The sequence below is a fragment of the Clavelina lepadiformis genome, chromosome 8 (genome assembly GCF_947623445.1).
Source record: "Clavelina lepadiformis chromosome 8, kaClaLepa1.1, whole genome shotgun sequence".
Taxonomy (NCBI): domain Eukaryota; kingdom Metazoa; phylum Chordata; class Ascidiacea; order Aplousobranchia; family Clavelinidae; genus Clavelina; species Clavelina lepadiformis.
Genome location: NC_135247.1, coordinates 264,322 through 292,225, shown reverse-complemented (window position 1 = coordinate 292,225; position 27,904 = coordinate 264,322). Strand labels below are relative to the sequence as shown.

Genomic DNA, 27,904 nt, shown 5'->3' with positions numbered 1-27,904 from the left:
CAAACCAACCCTACTCGCTGCTCTCTCTACTTTTGTCATGAGCGTTCGATTTCTTTGTTCTGAAGTGACGTCATAGATGCGCAGTGAAAGGAAACATGCAAAGATGAAAAATCCGACATTATGATACTTGAAATTTTATTTGAGATTACAGAAATGAAATCAGTTAAAAGATCAACGAGTTGACTCGAAAAATTTGAACAGTGGTTTAAGGTGAATCAATAAAAAACGGTCAAGTGCTTCAATACAAAGACATCTTATACTATATTTAATTAAGGCGACTTCGAGTAGTTTACAGTGGTCGGAAATATATTGCGCAGTGACGTCAAACACGATAAGAACATAAGATTCGTCTAGTTTTGGTGTCAACAATGCAGTCTCGTATATGCTCGTAAAAAGACTTCATATCTTTGTTTATTTTATTATAAAGTGTAATTACTAAAAATGTAATCAATTAAAAATTCCCGCATAGGACTGCCTGAAATGTTGTTCGTCACTTCATTATGATTTAGGTTATTATTTCATGAAATCCCAATAAAATAACATACTCTAACTCTTGCAACAGAATGTTAAAGCCAAGATTGCAATTTTGGGCCAAGCAAGTCAAATTTCATCAACTTCACCTACAATTTAGGCGAACCTATACATACGACAAGCAATGTTTTAACACACCATTTGCTAGGGCAGCGTGGTCCAACTGCAGGCCCGCGAGCACCGATTGTTTGGCCCGCGAACTGCTAGTCAGCTTTGATAGACGCTATTGTCGAGGAAGAACCTCGACCGCATATAAGGCTCTTTTATGACGTGAACTGATTTATCAGAGAACAGCGATAACGCTGCTGTATTGGTTGTTTGATGTCTATGAGCCGCAAGATATCAGCAGCATGAGTGGCAATAACCGAAAGGTTTTTGCTGGACAACCAGTCAACCAGGAGATGATCACGAACCTCCATCATAGAAGGTCATAGTGGTGTGGGGATGGCGACGTGGATTGCTTTTAGGTTGGCCTAAAGCCAAGACTATCAGTCTTTCTGTTAGACTCCTAGACAATTGTCTTTGACTCCGTTGCGTCTGCTGTCTCTACAATGTTTCTTCAAATCAACACCAGCTTCATAAAGTCTAATTGTTATATTGTCCGAATAGGTTGTATCAAATTAGAAACATTTACACCATTTTTCCACATTTAAACAAAGCTATAACTCGAATTCAGTAATGATTCCAATTCCGAATAATTCAGCAAAACAGAAGAATCGGAAAGAGAGAGATTTAGATCAAACATTAGATTTTATACTCGCCGTTTTTGACCAATTGGCGAGTGCCAAGCTAGCTTTTACCATGACACGTATATACGTGTCCATGTTGTACATTCTAAGCTTTTTCACAAAGAATTTGTAATGAAAAGTGGTATATTGTCCCTTAGCCTGTAAGGTTTACCCACTTACACTACAAAGTCTGTTTCCTTGTGTATATCTTAACAGTGAACCTTGATAGACTTCAGCAATAATGACACAGGAATGACTACTGTATAATCTGATTATATTTGAAGCTTCTTTGAACGAATACATCAAGATAGAACATTGTGACATCAACAGCACAAAGACATGTTGCGGCGTTGAACGTACGACTGAAAAAGACTGAATAAATCAAAATGCACGCACAGGGCAACAATCGATTACGTCACGCAGTGTTATGCTTCACTGATTCGATAGACGAGAATTCTATGTCGTATACAATTTTATATTACCTTAATTGATATATTTATCACAAATTATATCGATTTGAATTTCGAACAGAAAAACCACTTGACACACTTAACTACGTCACATATCGGTTTGGAACTATTTTTGAATACGGATTAAAATACGAAAAATACACTTCAAATATCGAATAGAATCTAACTGCATGGAGACACAAAAATTGCTTAACAAATGCCAATTACAGAACTTATTTAAATTGATTATATCCAAACGCCACAATGGTTTTGCCTCCAGCATTTCTCCATCTCTTCCACGAAAAGTCCGAAGATCTCAGGATCACCCTCCGCTAGGCTTACCATACGTTCCGTTTTAGCCGGTACAGTCCCCCTTTTTAACGTCTTGTCCCGGCGTCCCGATCGGTCGGCCAAACGTCCCGGTTTGGCATTCAGTCAGCCAGCTTAGGCATAGCCTACCGCATAGAAGCCATAAACGAACATTAGCATGTTCTTATTATTATTATTATTTCTTATTATTACTGCGCTAAAGTTATCATTGGAAAGTTTGCTAACTGCGCGGGAGAATTTTTAATCCGTGCATTTCTTGCATCCGTGCATCTTGCTATTACTTTAATTTTGATTTTAAGTAAAATCATGGAACAAGTTACGTCACGATGCCTTGCAGAAAAAAATGCGAACAAGTGGGTTAAAAAGAATTAAGCACACATATGCAGAATGGTCCAAAACCATACAGCAAACTGATGCACGGATTAACCCTGCTCTGGTACCATGGAAAAAATCACGTTAACGGTACCTTGGGGTCAATATGACCCGATCACTAAAAGTGCACTTAGACTCCAGGAGAATAATTTACTCCTGGCACTGATTAAATTATAGACCATCTTGCTGTGACATCTACTGCAGGAGAATTTTCACTTTTTGTCCTTCGATCTTGGACAAATGAAGCACATCTTGCGCTCTGATGGAAAATGCTGGTTGGTGCTTTTCCCTCAGCTGCGAATAATTTGCTTCACATCCTGAGGTGTTTGACGTGTCACAAATCTACGCTTAGCTTGAGAAATGATCAACAATTTGGAAACAAAATATAAAAATTTCTAATGAATGCAACAATGAAATAAAGTTGTGTGAATGGAAACAATAAATAAGAGCCTATAAAAAGATTAGTAATTAGCGTAGTAGTAGACAGGAGTAGTTCGCAAGATCTCACCATTTGGAATATATAATCTATGAAATAAGGCAGGGGTCGCGTTGATTCCATGGAACCACAGCAGGGTAAAAAAATCTCCTGCGCAGTTAGCAAACTTTACAGTGTACAAATGCAGCAGGTAAACTTCTACGTTAGTCTAACAAACCGTTCATAACTGCCTAGTTTTAATTCTTTTACCACAACAAGCATCTAGTCTAACCAGATCAAAGCAATTCATTGCAGTTTAAAGAAATGACCTTCATCTTCCAGCTGACAAACTTAGGTCTATCGTACTTTGTATGCTTTCTGTGCTCGATACCAACCTTTTTCATCGAATTTCGCAGAGAGTAATTACTTCGAAGAAACGAATCTTCCATGATGTTAAAAAACATAACCGTTCGGCCAGAAACAACAGGATATTACACAGTAGTGAAACATATTACACTGGTCTACACAAAATTTCAGGTTTGGGTTTTGACAACTCATTTTAGCTAATTTTGGGGCGCTGAATCCGAAAATGAACTCAGATTTTTTCTATCACATCACGTTTTTGAGATATGAAATATCCCTAATTTTTGAAAAAAATCAATTTTTGCCCCCCCTCTGTTGTCAAAACAAGGAATTCTGATGCAATAAACACTGTTTTACCTGCAATAATCTAGCTTTAATTAGCAAACAAGCATTCTATATTATATTCACACAAATTTGCGTTGTCTTTATTAAAATTTCATGTTTTGGAATAAAAAATAGGCATACAAAAGAGCAACCATAATAACATCAAACGCTACATTATGCTGACGAACCTGTCGATAGGACAGTGACAAGGTATTATCTGAATTATAGCCTACAGTTCACACAATATGCACATAGACAACAGAGTGCAGAAATTCTGAAGACACACACAGAAATAGCAAAGTGCCAAAATAAAGTTTGACTCAAAGGGACTTGGGCAGGGCGAGTTCAGAAACAGTCAACAAAAGAGCTTTCATAAAATATGAACTCTTCACTTATAAGCTTAAAAATGCTCTTTTGAGGGACTTTCTTTTATGAGCAGCATCTGGAATTTCTCTTTTCAAACTCCAGCAATAGTCGGCCATCATATGACAATCCCACCGACCTTGATAACGTTCCTCCATAATTTTAATATCCTGGTGGAAACGTTCACCCTGTTCTTCACTAACTTTCCCAAGGTTTTCTGGAAACTCATCCGCATGGCTCTTCAAGTAGTGAACTTTGATGCTCATCCTGCATCCCAAATCTTCAAAACTAAGCAGTAGCTCCCTTAAGAGATCTTTATAATTTTCTGCTTTTCTGTTTCCCAAAAAATGAAAGGATATAAGTATAGTTATAGTTCTGGAAGTGATATAAATACTGGCAGTGGCTTTTCATCACTGTGAGGAACTGGCCGCAATGCCGAATCCAGATTTGGATATTTCAAACGATGTTTACTCTTTTTGTTATACCCTTTCACACTAACAAGACAAAAATAACAATCGTCAACATGATTTCGTTGCTCTCGCCAAATCATGGGTATTCCAAATTTCATTTGTGAACCTTTTCCTTGCGACCAACTTCTCAGACATTCAACGCAGGTCTTGCACGCTTTATGAGGAGCCCAGCTTTTGTCCTGGTCCCCTAACTTGACTTTAAAGTAAGCGAGATATGCCCTTTTTACAAACGTGGTAATATTGCATTGTTGAGACTTCAACATGAAGCATCCACAAATGTAACAAAATATATCCGGATCATTACAACATTTTCTTCTTTTGCTGGAAGCAGACATAGCTTGAGATTAAATATAACCTTTCTTTGTTAGTAGTTTTCTAAGAGCAAGTTTTTCCACAGAAACACCACTATATTATTACACTATATTATATTTGACATTTTACTGTAAAAAGGGTAAAATTGGTCAATTTCATAAAATAATGACACCGATAGAAAGAAAACTTGATGTGATAGAGAAAATCTGAGTTCATTTTCGGATTCAGCGCCCCAAAATTAGCTACAATCAGTTGTCAAAACCCAAACCTGAAAAAAAAAGTTGAAATTTGTAGACCAGTGTTATAGTTATAAATTTACCTTTTTTCAATTAACCAATTACTCATCTACAGAAAAATATTCGTGTCCACCCGATAACTTTCTTCGTTTACATGAAAAACCTTGGTATTTTCGTATCTTCCACATGCATTTTGCGGATTTCTTTAACTTGACGTTCAGTCAAGCGTAACCGGATGTGACGCAATGCGGTCCCAAGAATACTACAGCATTAGCATCAGTTCACCTTACTTACTGGCTTTTGAAAAAAATCAGATAACTTTCGAAATATTCTTGGATCTTTCAAAAGCATTCGATACAATTCACCATGAAATTTTATTATGTAAACTAAACTAGACAGGTTAGCGCACTCCTTTGAATGTTGACTCCCGAGTTTTTCTTTGACTGTTGTCGTGTGGTCATATCGGCATAACATTAGCACATCTTCAGCAGAACGACCAACAGATATAAAATGATAAAACCTTGTTAACGAAAAATCTTTGAGTGAATGTAATCATTTTGCTCTGATAATCATAATAAAGGCTGAAAATGCAAGGGTTTAAACAGAAGTTGCTGTTAATATTTGTTTTGTGGCAACTCTTTAACTGGTTTTATTGTAATTATTGTGTTATATGGCTGGCTATTATTATATACCAGGGGTAACCAAACTACGGCTCATGGGCAAGATCCGCCCGGCAGGTTTAATTTATCAGGCCCGCCTCACTAATTAGCTTATTGTATCTTGTATGGTAGCTCATTGGTCAAAGTTGAATTTTGCCTGCGATTGTCAGTTTATATGATTATTTGGCCCTTTGTGACAACATTTTGGCGACGCCTGTTATATGCGAATCAAAATAAGCCTATCAATCCATTATAGACTATAGGTATAAACCCAGACTGCATGTTTTACTCTTCATGGACATTATCTTATACAGAATTGATGGTTTTGCTTCCTTTTAATTTTTCAGCACATTTCCCAAACAACGAAGCATGCAGACTGGGCCCAGGCAAATGTAGAACACAGCTCATCTTTTTCTACTTTCTACAGATCACCAACCAGGGTTTTTTATATTTTTAGGAAAATTATACCCCTGACCTGCTGTACAAACTTTAATTGATTGATCTGGGTTTCAAGAATTACTTTTAAATAAGTTGTTGCCGGAATTTTCAATCAAATCAGCTCCAAAGTTGCATCATGGTTGATGAAGATGTTCCCCCGCTTGAAGATATGAGCGCTTTGGTTGATCGCGTTCGAGAAATTCGAGAAAAAACCGCAGAAAAGCCACAAAAATTATCTGCTGAAATTCACAATGTGGAGTCTAACAGAGTTGAGGAGCCAAAACCAACTAAACCCAAAAATTCTGGTTTTGGGGGAATGAGAAAGGGATTTTTATTTGGTTCTAAGACTGAGGGAAAAAGTAAAGCACCAAAAAAATCGGTCAAAAATCCTCAAGCTGAACAGGTTTATGATGTCATAAAGCCGAAAACTTCACCAGATGGAAGTCTTGTGTTTGACGAAGTTCAAGATGCAATGAAAGGGTCCAATGTTCTTCAAAGTAAAGAGTGGATTACTGATGATTTGATGAAAAACATTGAAGGAAATGAAAAACTTTTCAAGCAACTTTCTGACCCAAAATTTTCGCAAGCTATTGATTGGATGAAACGGGACCCGAAATCTGCGATGGAGTATTACAAAAATGATCAAGATGTGCAGGATTTTTTTAAACAATTTTACAAAATTTTGGGGAATCATTTCACTCAACTCGGTGATAAGGAATCAGCGAAGCAAGATAACCAAGTGATGATGTCATCAAACCAGGCAACCTCTGAAGACACCAAAAAAATGCAGAAGATACTTTCTGACCCTGAAATCCAAAAAATTTTATCGAAACCAGATGTTCAGAATTTGCTCGATCTTCTTCGAAATGAACCCGACAAAGCTCAAAATATATTTCAAGCATCAGATTTCAGGTTAAGGGCAGACATTCAAAAACTAGTGTCTGTTGGTCTTCTTGGCGTCCAACCTCAGTAACTTTGCAACTCGGTAGAAGTAGAAAGAATTTTATTACAAGCCACTTTATATGCTTTATTTTGTTCATCATCTTTTGTCTATACCTGCTTATATCTGTGCTATGCAGATGGTGCATCCACTTAATATTATATAATTTAAGTGGTCATATGATCTTTCAAAAACATTTTATACTGTGGCAAGGACAAATGATGCAAAGTTCGTAAATGATTACATCACTGTGACACGACTTTCCACGAATCACATTTCAGTTGAACACAAGTTTTGAAATTTTTTTTATTCCTTTAACGTGCTTTGAATTTTCCACTATTTGACGACATGTTGCTTCTTCTAACATGGAAAGTTGGTTGCTTTGGTTCAAATGAGTTTTATTTTATTTATTTCAAACATTGTTTAGCCCGTATCAGTTAATTGGTAATAAGTTGTGTGTCTTGATAAAAACCCTGAATTTATTGATCGATTGTTGAATAGTTTTGCCAAAGTCAAGCAGACAAACGAGCAAACCTGTTGAATGGTTAAGAAAAGTCCAATTACCTTCATTCCTATTTAAAGCAACCAGTGATTGCAATTTTTAAACGTCCTTTTTGAACGTAGGTTTTGTGTGAACTTAACGCCTTTACCACTCAAAATCGATTGTTTCAAATGATAAGTGGAAGCATCAATATAAGATTTTCTCTGTTACGTCACAACAAGTAATTGGTTGATGGGTCATAGAAACGATTTCAAGGTGTTATGTTCATCGATCCAGGCAGGCAAGATAAGGTGGCAGCAATCACTGGTTTACGTCAGCGTTCAATGGATGTGCTTGAAAATTTATCAGTTGTCGTTATTGCACAAAATTAAATGAATAAAAAGAGTGGAGATGCCGGGGATCGAACCCGGGGCCTCACACATGCAAAGCGTGCGCTCTACCACTGAGCTACATCCCCCACGACGAGGATGGGATTCGAACCCACGCGTGCAGAGCACAATGGATTAGCAGTCCATCGCCTTAACCACTCGGCCACCTCGTCGTTGGCGCCGGGCTCGCAAATATCGTAATTAAACCTATAACTGGTGAGAGATTGTACCTGCTGCTGGAGCCATAGAAACATGCCGATAAGTAAATACATTTTATTGCAGATGAAACAGAAAGGTAGGAGATGGCACACCAATTTCAAAAGAAATACCATTTTCCACTTAGATGCAACCAATGTGTAGATTAATTGTTCTTTTGCTATGATGGAAATTTCGAACTAAATACAAGTATTTTTATACAATTGATTTCAATGCATTTCAGGACAGTTTTAGAGATAGGTATTTAGAGCTAGGAGAGATAGATAGGAATTTGCAGAAGAAAAACCAACTCAAGAAAATAACAATTTTTACCTTAGTTATGTTGTAAATTATGCTAAGTTCAAATTCCTGTGATTTTAATCGCGCAACACACTTCCGTGTTATATCATCGAGGCCCACAGTAGTGTTGCGTGAAAGATGAGTTTTAGTGAGGAAACCCTGGTGCCAAAGTCACTCTTAAGCATTAGTTGGTATTAGACATTAGATTATATTTAAAAACTACAGACAACAAGAGGCGTTGATAAAAACTGGTAGTGAAAAGGTTGAACAGTCGCAACTGAGTCTACTCACCATGCGCCGCTCAAAACAGAACTGGCTGATTTTCGAACACACTTCACAGGGAACGACGATGAGCGGGGAAGGCCGGCGGCGTTATTAGTCCGCGCAACAAATGCGACCAAATTTATCACAATAAAATAAAGGCGCAAGACACAAAACTTTGGAAAAATGAATAAAATAAACCATTTGAGTAAAAAGGAATAAAAACCAAAGCTAACAGAACCAACCAATCAACAAACGACACAAAATAAAAGTGTAAACACTAAAATAAAAAATGCCGACTACCAACAAGCGCACAGACACAGATCAAATAAGGTATAAGAATAAATATGATGCAGTAGCATTTGTTACACTGGCAAAATCGTGTTGTTGTTTATCCATGGCACTTAACTAACCCTTTGTTTGCCTGGTTGTGGGTTCAATGGTCCCAGACCACTTTTAAACGAAGAACACTTTTCAGGACGGGCTCGTAGAGCAGTGGTTCCCAAGCAGGGGTTCGTGAGTGCACTGGAAAGTGACAGAATTAAATAACAACATTCAATTAATTTCTCGTGGATGTAAAGCAACAACTTGTAGGTGCGATAATAATGTAGCGCCGTCAATTGTTTCGATATTTGGTTAAGAGATGTGACTTTGTTTTCTTTTTTTGCTGATCGTGACGTTTAATTTTTAAGTCTTAAAAATTTAGGGGTCCGTAAGCTTGATAATTTTTTGAAAGAGGTTCGTGACTAAAAACGGTTTGGAACCACTGTCGTAGAGGTTGTAGCCTATAGGAAGTTGGCGTAAATATTCGACGCTAAAATGACTTAGGTTGATGGTTGAAATGAAACCACATTAAAGCAACCTTACACCAACACGAATTGTATGCCCGTTGCTACGAACAGACCAGTTATAGCTGCATATGAAATATTGCTGTCACCAGACGTGCAATGCCTTGTGAAGGTGAAATGACTAAATGACTGCCGCTTCTCTTCAAGGAATGCGTTTGTCTGCATGATTTAGAACTTCAACTTCATGTTGCCGCCGTTCAACGATCGATGCTTAGCTAAAAATCGCTAAAGAACCAGTAGGAAGTGACATGACACGTGGGTTCGTTTTGACCTGGTGTTTGTTGAAATTATGCAAATGAAGGTTGGGCGTCCACAGAAATGTTATTGTTTATGTGTAAGGATTTCTTTAAAATGTTATTGCGAGAGAATAAGCCCACGTTGCGGCAATTGTATCTTTGCAGACTTTTTCGGAAACATAACTGTCAATGAACCAAACAAATTTTTTTATTTCTGATTTGCATTCGTCACTTCAACGATATAACAAATTTTAATCTTGAACCCGAGGTGAAAGGTCAGCAAGCAGCCTTGACTTCGAAGCCCTAACCCATGACGTCAGCTTCTCCGCGAGCCCAATATTAGCCCCATAGTGCACAGAGCCACAGCTTTAAATCTTGTACAAAGCCGGAAAGCTCTGTTCTTGAGCCTCCAGTTCGACCCAAACTTCAACGCGATCCAGCAATGTACTTCGATGACGTAAGCAGGCGATAAAGTGATAAAGAATGCGGAGAAATAAAAGGTGGTCGTGCGAGCAATGAAGGGAAATGAGACGAGGTCGTTGATCTGACTTCCGTGGCATAAAGAACGAGAATTGTGAAAACTTTGTTGTAGCAAACATGCGTCGTAGTGAAAATAGCCGGCCGCTTTCCCATGGTTTGAAGAAAAAATAAAACTTTTTAAATAAATAAAATTTGCATTTGGCTCGTGTTTTGTTGTGAAAATATGGCGCAGAGCAAAAGCGCAATAGACTTGCTGAAATTTTGTAGAATTTAAAGAAAGAAAAGTTCATAAATGTTCCCAGTTATCCACACGATGTGAAGCAAACAGATAAATTGCGTCAAACAACCCAAAAGTTTGACCTGAAAGAAAATTGAAATCGTCAAGTTTGAAAAAGCGCGTTGTCGCTTCCTTTGTTAAGTCATAGAGATGAAGCATGTAAGATTAATTATGCAGAGAAATTGAAGAAAAATGAGTTCTATAGGAGATGGGGCGACCTGTACTTTATTGAAGAATCGATTTTGATAAATTCACGGCCAGATAATATTGAAGGCACCAAACCAACAAATGTTGCGTTGAAGCAGTCGCTCGGTCACGTGAGAAATTTAGATAAGTTCGATTGACAAATTGCATTATGACGACTAATTTCTTTCTAATTATTAATTTCATTTATAATTTAAATCTTACGTCATACTCAGCAATTTGTATTTGTCGCGAGATCAAACCAACGCCGATGTTGCCATAACAACACGAAAAGAAAAAATTTGGAAAGGGGGGAGGGCATTGGCCAGATATCGAGCGCAGTTAGACGCGTCCTGGCTGTAGCGACGCAGACATGACTTTGTGACATCATAATTATATTTATTCGAAGTCGAGTGTGTGGAAGATGAAAGTTTATTTGCGGGAAATTTAAGTATTTCTACAAATGCCAGCCAAGTTGAATCAATTTTTTATAACAGGACAACTTTGATGCTAAAACCGGCAGTTTTGTTAAAGTGTGTTGTATAGGAGATATGCTGGACATGACTGTGAGTTTGTGGATGACTCTTCATCTGACTCTTTCATTCCAGATGGGAGTCACTTTCAGTCACGGTAGGTGTTGTTCGCGCATGCGCAGTGGCTTTATAACTTGCTTAACGCCGACCAGGTGGTGGATTGAAAGCTCAGCCAAGCGCAAGTCAGTGCAGAGAATTGCCAGCCATGCTTTGATAAGGGGATTAGTAAGAAGACACTCACACGTGATCAGGTTCAGCTGTAATTTGCGTGTTTAGATTCCCAGGCAGCGATTTATGACGCGTTGCCTCGTCACATTGAGCAGAATCTGGACAACTTTATTCGAATAAAAGCAACCGCCATCATTTTACATTTACTTAACCCGAGACCTTAGAAACCATCTGAAGAGTTTATTTTGTTGTTTTAGCCGAAATGCTTCATTTTATTTTGGTTTCAATTCTTTATTTTGAAAACCTCACCTTATGACGTAATAATAGGATTGCGATATAGGTTAACTGCTTTGCTCGACCCCCCAGGCTGCACTCGTTCATGGTCCGGGGGAGTCCGCCTCAACTTTATTGCGAATAATTTTGGTATTTTCTGGTCTAATGAAAAGGCATTATGACGTCAAAATCCAGTGAATTTCATGAAATCGCGGTTGATATTGCGGATGAATACGATGAAGCTGCAGTTGCATTGTCATTAAACTCGTTCTTAAACGACCTATAATTTTGATGTTTTGCTACTTTGAAAGTGACGTAATAATCTGGTGAAAAATCCACGATCAAGTGATTGAAATTTAATGTAGATTAATCTTATTTTGATCGTCGTCGCCATTTGTCATCCTGACATGTTATCGTGACGTAAGAAGCGGCGCAAATTGTAAACAAAGGTTCAAACTTCATCTCTCACGAAACCTTGTATTGCGTAACCAATTATGTTCGTAGAAAGCAAATGAGATAACATGTTTGTGACGTAATAACAAAACAACATTTTACCATTTCGCAGATAAAGTGACAAACACCACATCGATGACGTCATACAGCTGCAAGGCGGGCGAATATCGATGCTGGGACGGGACGTGTATCCCCGGTCCCTCCTTCTGTGACGGTACAATAGACTGTCCGGACAGGACGGATGAACTGGATTATGAGAGCCTTATCCAGCAGCTGTTTAACGTTAAGGTCATGAGAATTATAGTGCCCTGCGTGACGCCATCTTCATGGCGGCTTTACAAGAGCCACGCCAGGTAAGAATAGCCAACGCATGACTCAGCTCAGCTTGATTGACATCTGATTCGTTGCAGACCATGCGCATTACATCACAATTGGATTTGTGACGGAATAAAAAATCAATGCATCGATGACGTGGATGAAGAATGCTGGAGGACGCCATCAGGCGGATGTGGTCCAATATTATCGAAGCTAAAATGTGATGGATTTCAAGATTGCCCTAGTACGTTATGATGTCAGTAAGATTATTAGGTCACAATGTGAACCATCTTCAGTTGCATCCGGGTTTTCTCAGGCGGCCAAGATGAAGAAAATTGCATCACTTGCGCCTCTAGCGGCGAAGAAGGTTACAGAATCGACGAATCGAAGTTGTGTGATGGCAATTTCGACTGCCTCGGCCACGGAGAATACGACTTAAGCGATGAGTGCGTGGCCGGATGTCGCGGAGAATGCAGCCTCTATTGCCACCAGGTACGTCACAATTAAAGCGAGCTTGCACTACGTCACTAAGGGGTTGATTTTAAAGGTTTACGAGATTTGCGGGAATCGATCGTTGTGCGAAGTAGCCGAGCCTGATCCTTGTGTCGCTTGTTCGGACAGGAAGGGTTTGTACAGACTGTCACAGGTGTGATAACGTCATATCAGTCCTTTAATTTCTTGTATGACATACGCAAGTAATAGGATGACGTAATTGTACAGCTTTGTGATGGGAATTTCGACTGCATCGATCAGAGTGACGAAATTAATTGTTCCGACTTCCGGTGCAAGAACGGCAACTTGGTGAGAATTTAAATAAATGGAAAAAAGTATTTTGAATAATTTATTTAGGTTTCCAGGTAAAAGAAGCTCTGAGGTGCGACACAAAAGACGATTGTGGCGACACCAGCGATGAATGCGATTGTTATGATTCCTTCACTTGCACCAACTCTAGGTAAGCACGCCCCCTAGCGATATTTAAGCAAAATGTTAATGATTATTATGACATCAGATGCATCTTCGAAAGCTCCGTTTGTGACGGAACAAACGACTGTGGTGATCACTCGGACGAATGTTTGACGAGTTGCGAGAATTCAAAAAGGTTCGTTTTGTAAAACTGACGTCAGATAGAGAGGTATGACGTAAACGCTTCCTATTGGTCAAGGTTCATTTGTGAAAACGGCGAATGCATTTCCGCTTCCGCTTTCTGTGACGGAAACATCGATTGCTCCGACGGGAGTGACGAAGTGGTGATGTCATATTTAAACACGACAACGTCATCAGTGCCATGTAATAACGCAGCAAATGACGTCAACAAAACATGCATACTGCGGCAGGTACGAGCGTGGAATGAATTCTGTCAAGAAATATGACGTAACAATATAAATAATTTGGCAGACAACGTGGCTTTGTGACATCATAGAGCACTGCGTAGATCGCGAGGACGAATGTCAGCCCGAATGCGCCCAGCTGACTTTCTGGTGCGATGGCGGCAAATGCTTGAACGTGGAAGCCTTCTGTGATGGAATAAATGGTAATATGACGTCACTGAATACGTCGATGACGCTATTCAAACGCTCATGACGTTTCGCTCAGATTGCCAAGATGGAACAGATGAGCTTCCGTACTTTCCACAGAGTGGTAGTGACGTCATACCCTGCGCAAGCAAGTTTGCTTTTTCTGACGTGTTATGCGCCCTTGAAGCCGTTCACCCATGGGTTTGTGACGTATTTACCCACTGCGCAAATCGCACGGACGAGTGCACAGCGGGTTGCGCGTCATCTTACACCTGCAGGTCAGGGGAGTGCATCGACAGGAACTGGGTAACTTGCTTCAATTTCTATCAATGGTTGCCTAACACCATTATTTTTCATTAAAACTTGGTCATTGTGATGTCATAACGTAGCTGTAACATAGCTTTGTGACGGAGACTACGATTGTTTGGACGGAAGTGACGAGCAATTGTTAGAAGGTGATGTGTTTGAATGCGTCAAGACACGCCATCCAATCACAAGAACTTGTCTTCTGCCAATCTCCATGACAACAGACAACGTCAGCGACTGCGACCGGGGAATGGATCTTATATCAGGCCACCACCAGATGGAGACAGGGAGCCATTATGACGAGGTGAAGACAATTTGAGAAAATGTAAATCTGCAAAATGTAAAACTATTTCAATGATAATAATCGTTCTGTGACGTGAGCATACGTAATTATGGGTTGAGGGGGAGCGGATAATTTGGCGAAACTCGATTCCGACCTGGAATTTCATACGATCTTGAGGACCCAAGCACATCATCATAGGCTCGAATGTTGATAAGATAAAGCAGAAAGAATTTCACTCGGGGCGATCTGGTTGACAGATTCTTCTCATGATAAACCGCGAGGTCGCGACGCAGGCAGCGATTTTCATTTTGTAGATTCATGAATCATTGGATCTGCTGAGCGATGAAAAACGAGACGCGATTTTGATATTTTTATGTTTCTATTTTCCAAGTTTGTGAAAATAAATGAACAAAATTTTCTCAGAATTTTAAAGTTTTTAAACGAATTGAGAAAACTCTTGTTGCTCACAATGACCCAACAACTGAAGTTATAACGTCACAATTAGGCAAATTTGGAACACTTTTACGAGAAATAGTTTATCTAAAGTATTTTACGTCATAGCAATGGGTTTTTATGCTTATTTTGTTTGATAAAATGTCGGCTGACTTTCCTTTTATTGACGTCATTTCACGTCATATTTGCAACGCGGGAAACAGTTTTAACAGCGAATTTCCTTCCAGGTTGGACCAAATTTCTCCCAAAAACGACCGAATTTTTTCCAGTGCGTGGGAGAGAGACACGTCATACCAGGTTGGAGCTTCGGGCGAATTCCTGCAAATCTAGAGACGACATCATTCGAGTCGTCACCTAATTTCGCAATTTTCTCTCCAACAAATCGATGCTAAGCGGCTCGTTTTGAAATATAAAACGCGTCAAAATAATTGTGATCTCATTTTCGAACCACTGTTGTGACGATTGTTTCCTGTGATTTAGTGTATGACGTAATTATATAAAAGGTGAGTTTCAATGCGACGGCGTATTCAACTGCGCCTTCCTCTCCGACGAGTGTCTTTGTGAAGTCTCCCCTCCAATCTGCGACAATCTCTGCTACCATCCGCTAGATGGAACCAAAGCTCAGTGCGACTCCTGCCTGATTGGCCAAATAAAATGTGATCAACAATGCATCGAGCGGAAACAGGTGAAGTTTGTATTGTGACGTGACATAGAGATGGTTACGTCATACCATGCTTATGACAGGTCTGCGATGGGGTTGTGGATTGCAGCGACGGCAGTGACGAACAGTTCTGTAAGCATGACGTCACATGCGCGGTGGGAGAGGGCAGGGAGTGCATTTCTGAATACAACTGCACTTCAGGTGGGTCATTTGAGTTTAAAGGTGTTAACAACAGAAAATGACGTCATCATTGAAAATAGCTGAACTATCGCGAAAGAGACATGCAGCGACACCGTGCGACGGCAAGCCACAATGTATGAAGTTTGAGGATGAATGCGGTCAAGAATGTGCGTCAGGTCCTGGAACGTTGCCGGGATATTGCCACAGACTCACGCAGTTCCCTGGTCTTGGGTGAGAGCTTGACCTTCCAGACCCAGCCCGATCTAGCGCCTTAAATTTCAAAACATTCTTCTATTATTACGTCATCATGAATTTTATTAATTCGTTTCAAAAGTTTCTTAGTTGTTATTGGTCGTCGTAGGAGTTTCTACGGCTGCAAAGAAGGGGGGATTTACCTGAAAGGAAGGCAAGTGTGCGACGGCCTATCACGTGACTGTCTTGGAGGGGAGGACGAGGCGGATTGCCCGGGAAGAATTTACTGCAACTCCACGACCGCAAGCGGAGCCATCCACATTCACCATTCTCAGGTATTTTGTGCCAATGTCATGCCATAATGATCGAGTTATTACGTAACAAAATATGTTTATGACGTAGCGTTGCGATGGGAAGGTGGATTGCTCGGACAGAGGTGACGAGGAGGGATGCCCCAGCCACTACTACTGCGACGGAGGTGACTTTAAATTGTTACGTCATCTATAACGTCATAAACGATCAATACACGTGACGTCATAATTCTTCAGGCGAACCTTTTTTCGTCCCCATGAGAGCGGTGATGGACGGGAAGGTGGATTGCTTGGATGGCAGCGACGAGTGCCCGGAGGACAGCTTCAACGGGAGTGTTTTTTCCTCCAGGGAGCTCATGATCCGAGATCCCGTCCTGAGATGCCTCATCTGGATCATGGGAGCCTTCTCAATCGCGGGTAGGATGAATTGTATTTGTGACGTACAATGGGTGCTCTGGCGCTAAACATTCAGAAATTGTGCATCTGGGGCGCTGTATCAGATATTCCTGGTGGACAACCATGGGTTAGAGCCAGATGTCTTCCATAGTTTAACAGGAACCAAATATTTTCCACAAACTGGGACCGACCTGAATCATACCGGAAAGCGTAAAAGTATTGCCGTGTGACGTCAGACACGTAACAATAAATGGGAGAAGTTCAGAATCTTTGCAATGATTGCGTAATAATTCGTACAATCGCGTCCAATCAAGGTCGATTTTCTTTTGCTAATGTTTGCTTTGTTTCAAATTTTATCCTTGAACGTCATACGAAGTCTATAGTGACGTCATTACGCATTTAACAGTGATGTCACTGTTTAGGAAACGTCGCTGTTCTTCTCGAGACTTTCTACATCATGATCGCAGGCCGGCATCGATTCAAGAAGAAGCGGCCCATCGCGAAAGTCCACCACATTCTGGTGGTCAACTTGGCGATGGCGGATCTTCTCATGGGAGCGTATCTCCTCCTGCTCGGAGCTGAATCATTGTCGAGATCCGGGAGTTACTGCCAGTATGATAAACACTGGAGGACTTCCGGCACATGCTCCTTCCTCGGGATCCTCACCGTCCTCTCCAGCGTCACTTCCGTCCTCATATTGCTCATTATGACGTCATACAGGGTCTATGGCGTCACAAACCCTTTTAGGTGCAAGAACTTGAGCTGCATTCCAGCCTTTTGTTTTGCTGCACTGGCTTGGATTACGTCATTTATCTTAGGTGAAATAATAGTGACGTCATATTGTGTTAATAACTTAGAAAAAATTGTCTCGGAATTCTTTTATTTCATAGCGTTGTTACCAGTAACCACGTTTTCGTATCATTACAAATCACACGCGTGGATTAAGCATAACTCATTCTTCACCAATGACGTCATCGATAGGAAGACCATGATAAAATTCATCAGGAAATTGCCACTTTTCTACGGAAATGACGCAAAGAATACATCACTCCCGAAGGTACACCGACATAATATTTAACCTAAAAGCGATTTTAACCTTGGTTGGAGCCGACATGAAGATAGAAGTGAAAAGACAGAATACAAGTTTAAGGCAATCTGCAATCTTTCAACTGATCAACTCAGTTTTAATCTTTTGTATTTTTTCAGAATATTCCAGCAAACTCGTGGGACTCAATAAAAGAAATTATGACGACGGTATTCGGCCCTAACACCGTAAAAGGAGAATTTGGTTATTATAGCAATGTCAGCGTTTGCATGCCAAAGATATACGTCACCACTGATGACGTAGCTTGGGAACATTCGATGGTGAGTGGGTGTAGCGAAACGTTGAAATTGGAAATGTTTGACCGGATTGTGCGTAGGTGATCGTCGTATTCAACTGCTTGGCCATCGTCTATATGCTGGGCGCTTACATCTTCATTCTGGTCAAAACAAAAAAGTCAATTTCGAAGAAAAGAAAAAACCGGTAACTTGTCATCCTTCAGGTTCCAATCAACTCCGAAGGAAATAAAAATTAAAGTTTTTGTTTGCAGTCAGACATCGATGTTTCGCAAAATCAGTTACATCGTCATCACTGACGTTGCATGCTGGTTGCCGATATCTGTGATGTCATTTATGAACTTTGCAGGTTTCAAAATTCCCGAAAACGTAAGCAGATCGACAATATCAATAGCGCTGGCCGCTTTATGACAACACAACCACCAACTTTTAACTCACAATGACCTTTTATTACGTAAAATCGTGCGTTAGTTGTGTTTTTGGCTGAAAGATCATCTCTGGCGTTAAGTGTCACGTGATACCGCGACAGTTATTTTTGGCGCGGTTTGAGCAGTTTGCGACGACATTGAATGCGATGATTAAGTTCAAGTGCAACGTGAGGTTTTCGCTTATATTTATAACAAAGCACGCTCGAAGCCGCGCGATTTACGTAGAAATCATTAAAACCGTGCGAAATTGACGTAATAGTCGAATTGGAATGTTCGAGTTAGAGACAATAATCGGGAAAACCCCATCCGCCAACCTGAATATCTTCGAAAAACAATTTTATTCGAACGACATAAACACACCAGCGCCGCTAATTGAGTCTTTTTATGACTTGTAAAATTACGTCATAAGTGACATTATAACTAAATAACAACTTACGAAAATCTCAGGCGTACGTAGTGTCGGCGGTTGTACTCCTCCCCATAAACAGCGCCCTCAATCCTCTCCTCTACTCCTCAACCATCCAGCGGCTTCTCATCAAAGTCTTCACATGCGGAAGCAGGTACTTTGTGACGTCATAGAGATGGATTGTCTGTTAATACACAATATATTGAGTTTGGGAAGAAACGTTTCCAACGTGACAGGGGCGGGGGACGGATATTTGGCGGACGGGCTCGGAAAAGTCAAACAAACGGAGAAAGTTATCCGCTCCAATTAAACTGGCAGCGGAGAACGTCGGATCGTGAGGTTTGGAGGAAAATGACTGGGACCCGGTCGACCGCCTTGGACGGATGCGACCACCACGACATCCCTGACGTCATTCCCGAGCAACTCGCGGAAGGCTCGCCAACGACCGTCGAAGGATAACTTTCCTTCTCAAACAATGCGTACAATTACGTCATAATGCATTATCAGCTTACATAATTCTAAAAAGTTGATTGTCAAGCGCATAAATGTCGTTGTGTAGCGGAAGATTCTGCATCTTTTCCAACGCCGGTCGTTTTCCACATTCACGGTGAACCGCGGCACCGTCAGAACCCAAGAACGCAATTTTATTAAAGAGACCAGAAGCCAACAGACCCCTTTAAATTGGTCAAGCACACGTTCTGTGGTGAAAAATGTAAGCAACGATAATTAATCGCAATTAATCAACTAAAACCGAAACACCGTGAAGCAATTCATCGCACATCAAGCAGAGAATTAAAGCATTATAGAAACGATAAAATATAACGTGACATATATTCGTCACATTTCTTTATGACTTAACAATAGTTGTGCAGGGGCCGAGTTTTTCTTCAAAAATATCGAGATCACGTGGCTAATGAGGGTCGTGCATCCGGGTTATTTAGCAAACAAAACTTTTCTTTATCTTGGCCTAACTCTCGAGAAAATATTTTTAACCTTTCAGATTTGGCTGCAATAAGTTGCTGTTTAGTCTCAAATCAACTCATCCCGCCGCCGTTTACGTAAATGGCGGTCTTCTAAGCGCGCCGAGAATACTAAAAATATAACCTGGCATTTGATTCCCGCCGTGACCTTGTCTCGTTCCCCGACAAGTTTTTTTGAAAATTGTCGCATTTTTCGTCGGTGAAAGTGGTCACGCTTGGTTGGGTTATAGACACGTGACCATGCAGCAACGGAAACCTAAGACGGACTAAGTTGAAGCGGACCGTCGTGAAATCATTTTAACGAGGAAAGCCGCACAAAAAGCTCCATGCAGCTTGTTTTCGATGCAACGCTGACGTAATAACAAAAAGTTGAGACGTGCAATTAACTAAGCGATAAATATTCCTCAATTTTTGTGGATTTGCTGGAAATTGGCGAATAATTTCGAGAAATTTTGACAAAATTGCAAGTCATGCAGGCAAGATGGACTAATGCATGGCTAGACGGATGTGACACAACAATCATGTTTCCGGTACAAATGTAGCCGCGTATGTGATCATGTGACCAGGTTGATGTGACAAATGCGGAAATATTGCATAGATGTTAACCGCGAATCCGTGTCTGGGCAAAACTTTTTCAAAACGCGTCAGGTGACGATTCAGTGATCTTTTCATCTTTACCTGTTACATGACGTCACAATCAACATGCAGTGAAAGAAATGATTTGGAAGGTCTTTTAGGGAAAATATTTTTGCGTCTTTTAGAAAAAACTTATTCAATAAAATATTTTCTTTGCGGGGAATTTAAGCTTCGGCTCGAACTCGTCCACGAAAACATTTGTTCGGAATTAAACTTGCTTACAACGAGCCCAGTTGTGAGTTTAGACAAAATTTCTATAAATAACCAGCCCGTATGCCCCCCAGCTACTAGTGATGACGCATTCATCACGTGCATGATGTGTACAGCCAACCACGGATGAGCTAGGAGAAGATAATAAAGAGACAAAGGGTTGCTCCTCTCTTGCTCGGAAGAGGAAGGGAGTGGTAATCCTCCAGATCAAACAGAAGAAACTCGAAGCTGGCTTCTCCCTGTATATGACGACTTGTTCCAAAATCTGATTGCTCCAACCGCAAACTTTGTTTGTCCTGAAATCGATTTCGAGTCACAGAGTGTGGCGCGGGTAACAATATGTCCCAGCAGCCGTTGAAATCGTAATTTGCGACCTGGCTCCACGCCAAGGTATCGATGACGACATATACAACCGATATACTGGACGGTTATTGTGTAATAAGCTCTTCTATTGTGACATCATTCGAAGCAGAAGAGCTCGATGAAGCGGATTTGGGAGGATTCGGCGGAGACACCGCGCATCATTTATTCAATGCTGTCTCTGCCAGCTTCATGGTACATCACCATTTTCCGCGCTTGTTCATTTTTCTGCCGCACGACGTCCCACCAATAACGTCATCTTATCAACTAAATATAACTTCTTCCAATAATAATACCGGTCCGCTAGATGACGTGGTGGAGCATAGATTGCGGAATGCTGCAACAGAAAACATGACGTCATTTTTACAAGAAACTGTCCTTATGAGGTCATAATGTGGCAAAAATAAACTTTTATCAGCAAGTTGTGATTTTTTTAAGAGATGATTTTCACAACAACCCGGAAATAAAAGTAACAATTCTTGGTCAAGCTCAGACCAGTTCAATATGGCTCTGCCCAGCTGCTTTGTTGCCATAGAAACTTGAAAACTTAAACGAATAAAATGCAATAGTGATGTCATAGAAGGCTTGGGAGAATCTCACAACAAGCAGTCCAGTGTTTTAGCAATTGTAACCATTGTCACTGATGTAAGCGTTTATTGCGTCACCAGGAATTTGAAACATGCCAGGCGGGCCTCTAGAATTTTGGCAATGTCCTCCTCAAACAATAGCTCATCGCACGCCAATTGTTCGTTCTTCAATAACCGCGCACTGTTTGCAGAAGTGCGTGCAGCTCGCGCGCAATATTTGTCGAAGCAAAAGAATGAGTTTTGAGAAAGTGCCACCGCGTTCATCGCTATTTTTGGCTGGATCGCTGCCAAAGAATGTCAGAAATGTGTTAGTGGCGATTTAATTAATTGTCGTTAGACATGCAATAAACTAAATATGGAAGGATGTACGATGATGTAATAATACCATTATGAGGTCACAAAACGCCAATGCAAAATCATGAAAACGAAAAAGCGTTTGAACGAAACCAACAGCTCAACTTGAAGTGCCACGGTTGCACAACTACTACGGCCACGCCATCTTTTTCGTGAAGTCAAATGAAAAGCAAAACCATTTGTTAAGTTTACTTTTTATTAAGACTTCTCTTGCTTTTATGACGTAATAATCTGCATGGGTCGGTCAAAGACAGGTTTGAGGTCATGTTGTATGAAGCGATGGCACACACAGGGACAGCTTCTAAACGTTTTTAGAGGAAGAAAATCGAGAAGAAGCAGGAATTCGCCGTGATCACGTCACGCGAAAAAATTGTTGGTCTTAGGACAAACCGGAAGTTAAGAGCGCTGTTTATGACAAAATAAAGCGATTACTAAACATTATAAAGCAATGGTGTTTGATTCAACCAACAGCGGAAGGCGCATATCTCGTTCGTAGCAGATTGGCACGGAAATGTTTTTCATGTTCTTTTGCGTAACGTGACGTCACAAAGGGTGTTATATTTAGAAAGATTTAGCGTAAAAATGCGTGAGTCGGCAACGACGTATTTTGCGTCACGTATTTGGAAGAAATGCCAGAGTTTGAGAAACATTATGGAAGAATGCTGCAATTATGACGTTAAACTATTCCACTTTCGAAGTGGAACTTTTTCTTATTACAAAACAAACGTTTATATGACATAACTTTTTATTACCAGCCCAACGGTGGGAAGGTGCACGGAGCAGAAAGACAGAGAAGTGACAAAACTGAGAGAATTTCTTGGCGAATTATTTCACGAGATTGAAAAGATTGAAACCATTTCAAGGCGTGGCGCCTTCAGCTGCTGAGATTTTCATGAAATTCCCTTTCTCCAAAGGTCAACGCCCTTCACGTTTCTCGCCCGGCCGAGGTCGCGCATCGGCGACGCTAAAAGGCGTAAAATTAACTCCTTTGCGCTCTAAATAGCAGACGTCTTCCATTTCAATAGAATAAATATAGAATAGAATATAAGCGCTATTCTCAGAGCGAGTTTGACGCACGTTTTGACGTTGCGTGCGTACGTACTTTTATATATCCCCATGGGAGTGTCGGAAAGCTTGCGTGGAGACGCAATTGCGTCGTTACGTCATGACGTAAACCGCTGAGCGACCAATGTGTTTATTTGAGCCGAATCAAAATAGTCCCAGATTATGTTCAGGGAACTCTCTGCATATCTTAGAAGATGAACGGAGGATCAAATACTCGGGGTGGGGTTGGGGGTGTTGTCGCTTCGATTTTTATGTGAAACATAGACATCTCAAAGTTATGAACCTTGGCCAATAGGAGAGAATTATGTTGTCACAAGCAACGTTTAAAAGACCGGAACCAATACATCGCCGATAGCAGGAGCTCGTGTTTCCATGACAACAAAGCGAACTTTTAAATCAACAAGTTCAAGTCAACAAGTCGAAATGAATTAGATGGTCAGGGTCAGAGGTCAGGGCAGACAACGAAAGTAAGTTGGCAAAGATTTCTAAAGCGCGCGAGTTAAGTTTGTTGTGATGAGGTTTGAAAGCTGCAAAGTGGAAATTGTTTACGACTGTTGGAGCCAAAAGAGCTGTTGGTGTAAACGGATTGCCTTCTATTTACAGAGAAATGTGGAAATGAATTAATAAGGGAAGCAGTAGCAACGATATTAATTACTGTCAACTAGTTATGCGATCCCAATCAGCCCTTGCGTAAAAATACGCCAGACCAAACGGCGTGGGAACGTTATGTGACAAGCTGTTTGCGTCAAATGCGTCGCTTAAATTTAGACTCAGGAAGGACTTGAATGATGGAATTCTTATTTTCTGTTGCGCAACAAGCGTGTTTGCTTCTCGCAGTTTCTTCAGTAGTTTACAAGCTACGACAAGCGGGCAACATCACTCAATTTAGGAACGATTTCTTCAGCACAATTGCTTCCAATGACGTAACAATTGTCCAATAAAGTTTGACTTCATTAAGCAGACAACAAGATATTCTAAATATCTGTCACGTGACCGCCTATACATTATTGACCTCTTCGCAAAACCTTAATTTTTATCTTAAATACTCGCTTTGTGACATCATAATCTAGTGGCGTCTTATGGTTAAAATCGCGCGTGTTGAGTCGTGGGAAGGGAGGAAGCTTGGCACGTTCCAAAATGAGGGAGGAAGCGATAGACGACGATAAACAATCAATAAAAATCATCCTCAATGCCGTGGAGGAGGCGCCAGAAAGTTCCTTCATAATCTTCAGCTCATCACCAAAAGTTAAAAAGTTGACAAAAAATTTTTCCCGGAAATGAAAAAACTGTGATAAAACTTCAAGTTTTTTCTCCGAAACTTTCAAGAATTTTTTCGACGAAACTGGCAGCTAGAGCACCGTTTAAAGCATGAAGGGAGATAAAATTTGTGATTATTATAGGAATTATTACGTCATATCCGTTTTAAAACTACCCTCTCACGGAGACAATGCTGCAAAGTTTAACCAATCGCAAACCGCCACATCATTTCATGTTAAAATATCAAATCAAAGCATTTTTTTGCATTTTAATTGTAATTTAATTTTGTTTTTCACTTTTTCACTACAATTCACTTTTTGAAATTTCAGCATTGCCGCGATATAGATTGTTACGTCATAAAATAAACCACGTGTACTTTCATTCGAGAGTGGGCCAAGGTAAACAGACAAGAAACTCATTGTCTTGGAGCGAGCCTCAACGCGACAAAAATAGATCGCTCTTGACGTCAATTCCTAAACGTTTTACGTCATCGCTGCTAGCTTCTCACATTCCCGCTTTCTCAAACACCGCTTTATCTTTTTGTTTCTCTTTTTTATCAAATCTGTCGAGCGCGAAATCACAGACGAGCAGCCAAACCACGATATAGTGAGAGCAATGAATCGACCGATTGTTGCATCACAGAGGCCGAAATTACAAACAGAATCGCGACGAAACGAACCTGTTCGAAGAAAACTGGATAAGCTTGAATGCGCAGACGGCGCGGTTCTAGTTTCAGGTTTTGCAACAGATCGGCGAAGACAAAAATCGTCTTCATCGTCCATTTCATTTCGTGTTTTCATGGAAAAGCTTCAAAAACTTCTCGAATTCGCCAACTTTAAATTTCTATTTTGACAAATTCATCAAAAACGATTTTTTATATTTTACGAAGAAACAGAGAAAATCTCTCGCGATTTCTGCAGCAACAATCGACAACATACCTCTTCGCTAATAAAGGTTTAACTTAACTTTAAATGGAAGGGTTATGACGTCATACTTTAAATACTCGATCCTGACAGAGGTTGCTTATGGAGCGGACAGACTCACAAACATTACAAATTTTGCCCCAAAAATAGATGACGTAATGCCGAGCCAACCAATCACGTTGCAGCAATTGTTGTTTGCGTAAATAAGTCACAAAATCTCCCACAGCGGCGTCAATATGACGTCATAGAGGATTATACTACGCTTCGCTACAGATCGATGAAGCGTGTCCCGCTAAAGAAAAGCTATTCGTTCTTCGCTGATTTGCTCTAAGCAGCGGTTTACCAAAGAATCATGAAATTTAGGTGACGCAATTCGAAAATTATTCCTCACTTTTGATTGGACTCTTTCATTTCTGTAATCATAGTCACGTGACACCTTTCAATTAATCTTTCAAAATTTTTCCAAATTCCGACAATTTCTGGCTAAAATTAGCAATCTGAACAACTCCCGAGGCACACAAGAGCATTTTGAGGTTTGTGACGTCATAATAAAGAAGAAGAAGCGTTTGAACGGAATCCAAATCTTTCATGACCACAGAGACAAGTTATTGCAAAAACTAATCAGTTTTGGAAACGTTTTCACCAACGTCATAATCCTGTAGTTTTATGACATCATTTATCATTGATATGACGCCCCTCAACCTCAGGGAATCTCTTTGATGAGACTGTCCCCCCTCCCCCCCAGGTATCAGCTGACCGTTTATTCACTAATCATTGGTTTGTCGCAAAATTAACAGCTGCGCAACAAAAAACGCAATTATCCTATGCGGATGGTGATTGGTCATTTGAGCCCTACTAAGTTGCACGCATTGTGACTTAACAATACATTGACTGTGATCAAATGAACACAAAATAACTTACTGCAAGAAGCCGGGCACCGTATTCAGTTGAAGATATCCAAAAAGTTTTATTCCTTAGGAAATTTATTTCCATGGTTACGACATAGACCTGTTTATGACGTAAATCTTGCGTAGAGCTTAAGGTTCAGCTAACAAGCCTGCTGCTGTGTGAAGGCGAGTTGATTATTCTTCCTCTTAAACTTTCAAGAAAACTTTGAACTGAAGCCGAGCAAGGACAGCATTGGACTGAACCTCTGTCGAAATGAGATGGAAGAAATATTTTTAGAAACAAAGTTCTAAATCGGGACCAACCACTTGTCCTTTTGACGTCATAATGTGCTTGGTGGAACGACATTACCGTGGCAGCCAGGAGTATAAAGAAACAAAGAATTAGGAGAGTGGCGCGGCACAGTTGATCAATGGCGAGCACGCTTGAGTGGGCAAACTTCTCTTGTTTTGTCATAATCGGATTTGGTTTGACGGAGTTCTATATTCCGCGGATAACTCGCAAAGGAGAGTTGAGGATTTTAAAGCTTGTGATTCGCGGAACGAATACTTGAATGTTATTGGTCAGTTGAGAAAAAAAGAAATTTCAACAAAGACACAATCTACAAGAATTCTGGAAGTAGTTTAACGCGCAGAAACAATCGAGAAAGATTCGCTTTGTCGTAAATGTTGGTTGTAACTTGTGATTTAGTTTCGACCTCGAAATAGTGGAAAAATTGTAAAAAGGGAGAGGAAGGCAAGAAATATTGCTGGAAAGTATTTTGGGTGTGAACTTGCAAATGAAGAATTTGAACAAATTTTGATAATTTCTTTCCATATGATTGATCCGCTCTATTGATAACTTACAGCGGGTTCTATAACTTTTTGGCACAATTTTAAGTCTAAGCAGACAAATTTAATGGCAAATGACAAAAATTGTGCGCCGACCTGAGCGTTCTGTAACGTCACGTGATCCTATGTCACAAAACCTTCGATGTATTTTTAAATTCAAATTTTTCTTCCGGTGAAAGATCACGAAAAATCCATTGTGACACTCTGTTATTTGTGACGTAATAAAGTTTAATTAACCACCAAAAGGAGTCGTGCAGTCGTCTTTTTTCGTAAAATATTGGACTCAGGAGAAAGCTGAAGTTGAAAATATCCCAGAATTCAATCCACTGTCGCCGGCGTCGATGTCTTGCGTCAAACTTCTTCAATTTTCTTTCCCGCTACGCAAAACGACACAAAATTAATTTTCAACAAATTATCATCGAGCTTTCTGCGTGTTATGACTTTCCAACGGATGCATTATGACGTCACTGAAACGAGACGCCAACTACTTCGCGTGTGATCAGAAAATGATTTGAAAAATCGAAGCATGAATCGTGCCAAGTCTTGTCACGCTCCTACGCTAGCAGTGGAGAGGTCAGGTAGCGGTCATTCCAGAAAAGGGCCACCCCCCATCTAGAGGACCTCTTCTTTCCACGAAGTGAGCTTCCGCGTTTTACTAAGAGCGCGCGTCGTGACACCTGGTGAATGGATCGAGCTCTTTTAAGAATTTCTTCGGCACGACTCCTCACATCTTGAAATCGTGAAAGATTTTTTGCTGTGTCAGCATCTTAAAACAAGTTTGGGTCGTCACCGAAACAATGGGAATAATTTCTAGAACGTCTTTTTACGCTCATTTGTTTCCAAAAAACTGGCAAATTCCTTTCGGCGTTTGAAATTAGCAAAATATACCTTTAAAAGATGTATCGTCCACCGATCACGTGTTTATCGTTTCCATGCAACAGCGGCACTCCTGGTCACGTGTTTTAGAATATTTTCGCATTGGTTGATCACGTGATTTTACCGTGAA

General features: G+C 40.4%; 2 protein-coding genes, 2 long non-coding RNA genes and 2 other non-coding genes across 8 annotated transcripts; 2 read left to right on the top strand and 4 right to left on the bottom strand.

Annotated features, from left to right (window-relative positions):
• Positions 1–1,110: 1,110 nt before the first annotated feature.
• Positions 1,111–5,320, bottom strand: LOC143469385 (uncharacterized). The gene is made up of 2 exons (XR_013119109.1): positions 3,221–5,320; positions 1,111–2,163 (listed from the first exon to the last, which is right to left on the bottom strand). It is a non-coding gene; the product is annotated as an uncharacterized LOC143469385 (long non-coding RNA).
• A 639-nt stretch (positions 5,321–5,959) lies between these two features.
• On the top strand, positions 5,960–7,412 carry LOC143469384 (uncharacterized). Its single transcript, XM_076967060.1, has one exon. It carries the CDS (start codon positions 6,127–6,129, stop codon positions 6,961–6,963), a length of 837 nt encoding a protein of 278 aa, XP_076823175.1. The 5' UTR covers positions 5,960–6,126; the 3' UTR covers positions 6,964–7,412.
• A 405-nt stretch (positions 7,413–7,817) lies between these two features.
• On the bottom strand, positions 7,818–7,889 carry Trnaa-ugc (transfer RNA alanine (anticodon UGC)). Its single transcript has one exon. It is a non-coding gene; the product is annotated as a tRNA-Ala (tRNA).
• Positions 7,890–7,891: 2 nt separating this feature from the next.
• Trnas-gcu (transfer RNA serine (anticodon GCU)) lies at positions 7,892–7,973 on the bottom strand. Its single transcript has one exon. It is a non-coding gene; the product is annotated as a tRNA-Ser (tRNA).
• A 3,108-nt stretch (positions 7,974–11,081) lies between these two features.
• Positions 11,082–19,437, top strand: LOC143469213 (uncharacterized). Of its 2 annotated transcripts, XM_076966828.1 has the most exons (26): positions 11,082–11,210; positions 12,120–12,360; positions 12,418–12,566; positions 12,639–12,814; positions 12,870–12,968; positions 13,043–13,123; positions 13,180–13,274; positions 13,332–13,421; positions 13,485–13,656; positions 13,718–13,853; positions 13,916–14,142; positions 14,237–14,446; positions 15,106–15,175; positions 15,382–15,563; positions 15,623–15,740; positions 15,800–15,950; positions 16,081–16,246; positions 16,314–16,389; positions 16,460–16,639; positions 17,041–17,436; positions 17,509–17,675; positions 17,825–17,983; positions 18,040–18,143; positions 18,211–18,325; positions 18,832–18,944; positions 19,027–19,437. In XM_076966828.1, exons 1-26 carry the CDS (start codon positions 11,132–11,134, stop codon positions 19,247–19,249), a joined length of 3,975 nt encoding a protein of 1,324 aa, XP_076822943.1. In that variant the 5' UTR covers positions 11,082–11,131; the 3' UTR covers positions 19,250–19,437. The 2 variants fall into 2 exon arrangements, with proteins under 2 accessions (XP_076822943.1, XP_076822941.1); XM_076966826.1 differs by having other exon boundaries at positions 17,041–17,675.
• LOC143469214 (uncharacterized) lies at positions 15,867–26,458 on the bottom strand. Of its 2 annotated transcripts, XR_013119083.1 has the most exons (5): positions 26,084–26,458; positions 19,303–21,313; positions 18,821–18,974; positions 16,115–18,099; positions 15,867–15,989 (listed from the first exon to the last, which is right to left on the bottom strand). It is a non-coding gene; the product is annotated as an uncharacterized LOC143469214 (long non-coding RNA). The 2 variants fall into 2 exon arrangements; XR_013119084.1 differs by lacking the exons at positions 15,867–15,989; positions 19,303–21,313 and having other exon boundaries at positions 17,959–18,099; positions 26,084–26,439.
• Positions 26,459–27,904: the final 1,446 nt, after the last annotated feature.

Coding starts and splice junctions, on each gene's coding strand:
- LOC143469384 (XM_076967060.1), top strand. CDS start 6,127: ATGGTTGATGAAGATGTTCCCCCGCTTGAAGATATGAGCGCTTTGGTT.
- LOC143469213 (XM_076966826.1), top strand. CDS start 11,132: ATGCTGGACATGACTGTGAGTTTGTGGATGACTCTTCATCTGACTCTT. Junction 13,422..13,484: donor AGTTGCGAGAATTCAAAAAG/GTTCGTTTTGTA, acceptor CTATTGGTCAAG/GTTCATTTGTGAAAACGGCG. Junction 15,741..15,799: donor TGAATACAACTGCACTTCAG/GTGGGTCATTTG, acceptor CATTGAAAATAG/CTGAACTATCGCGAAAGAGA.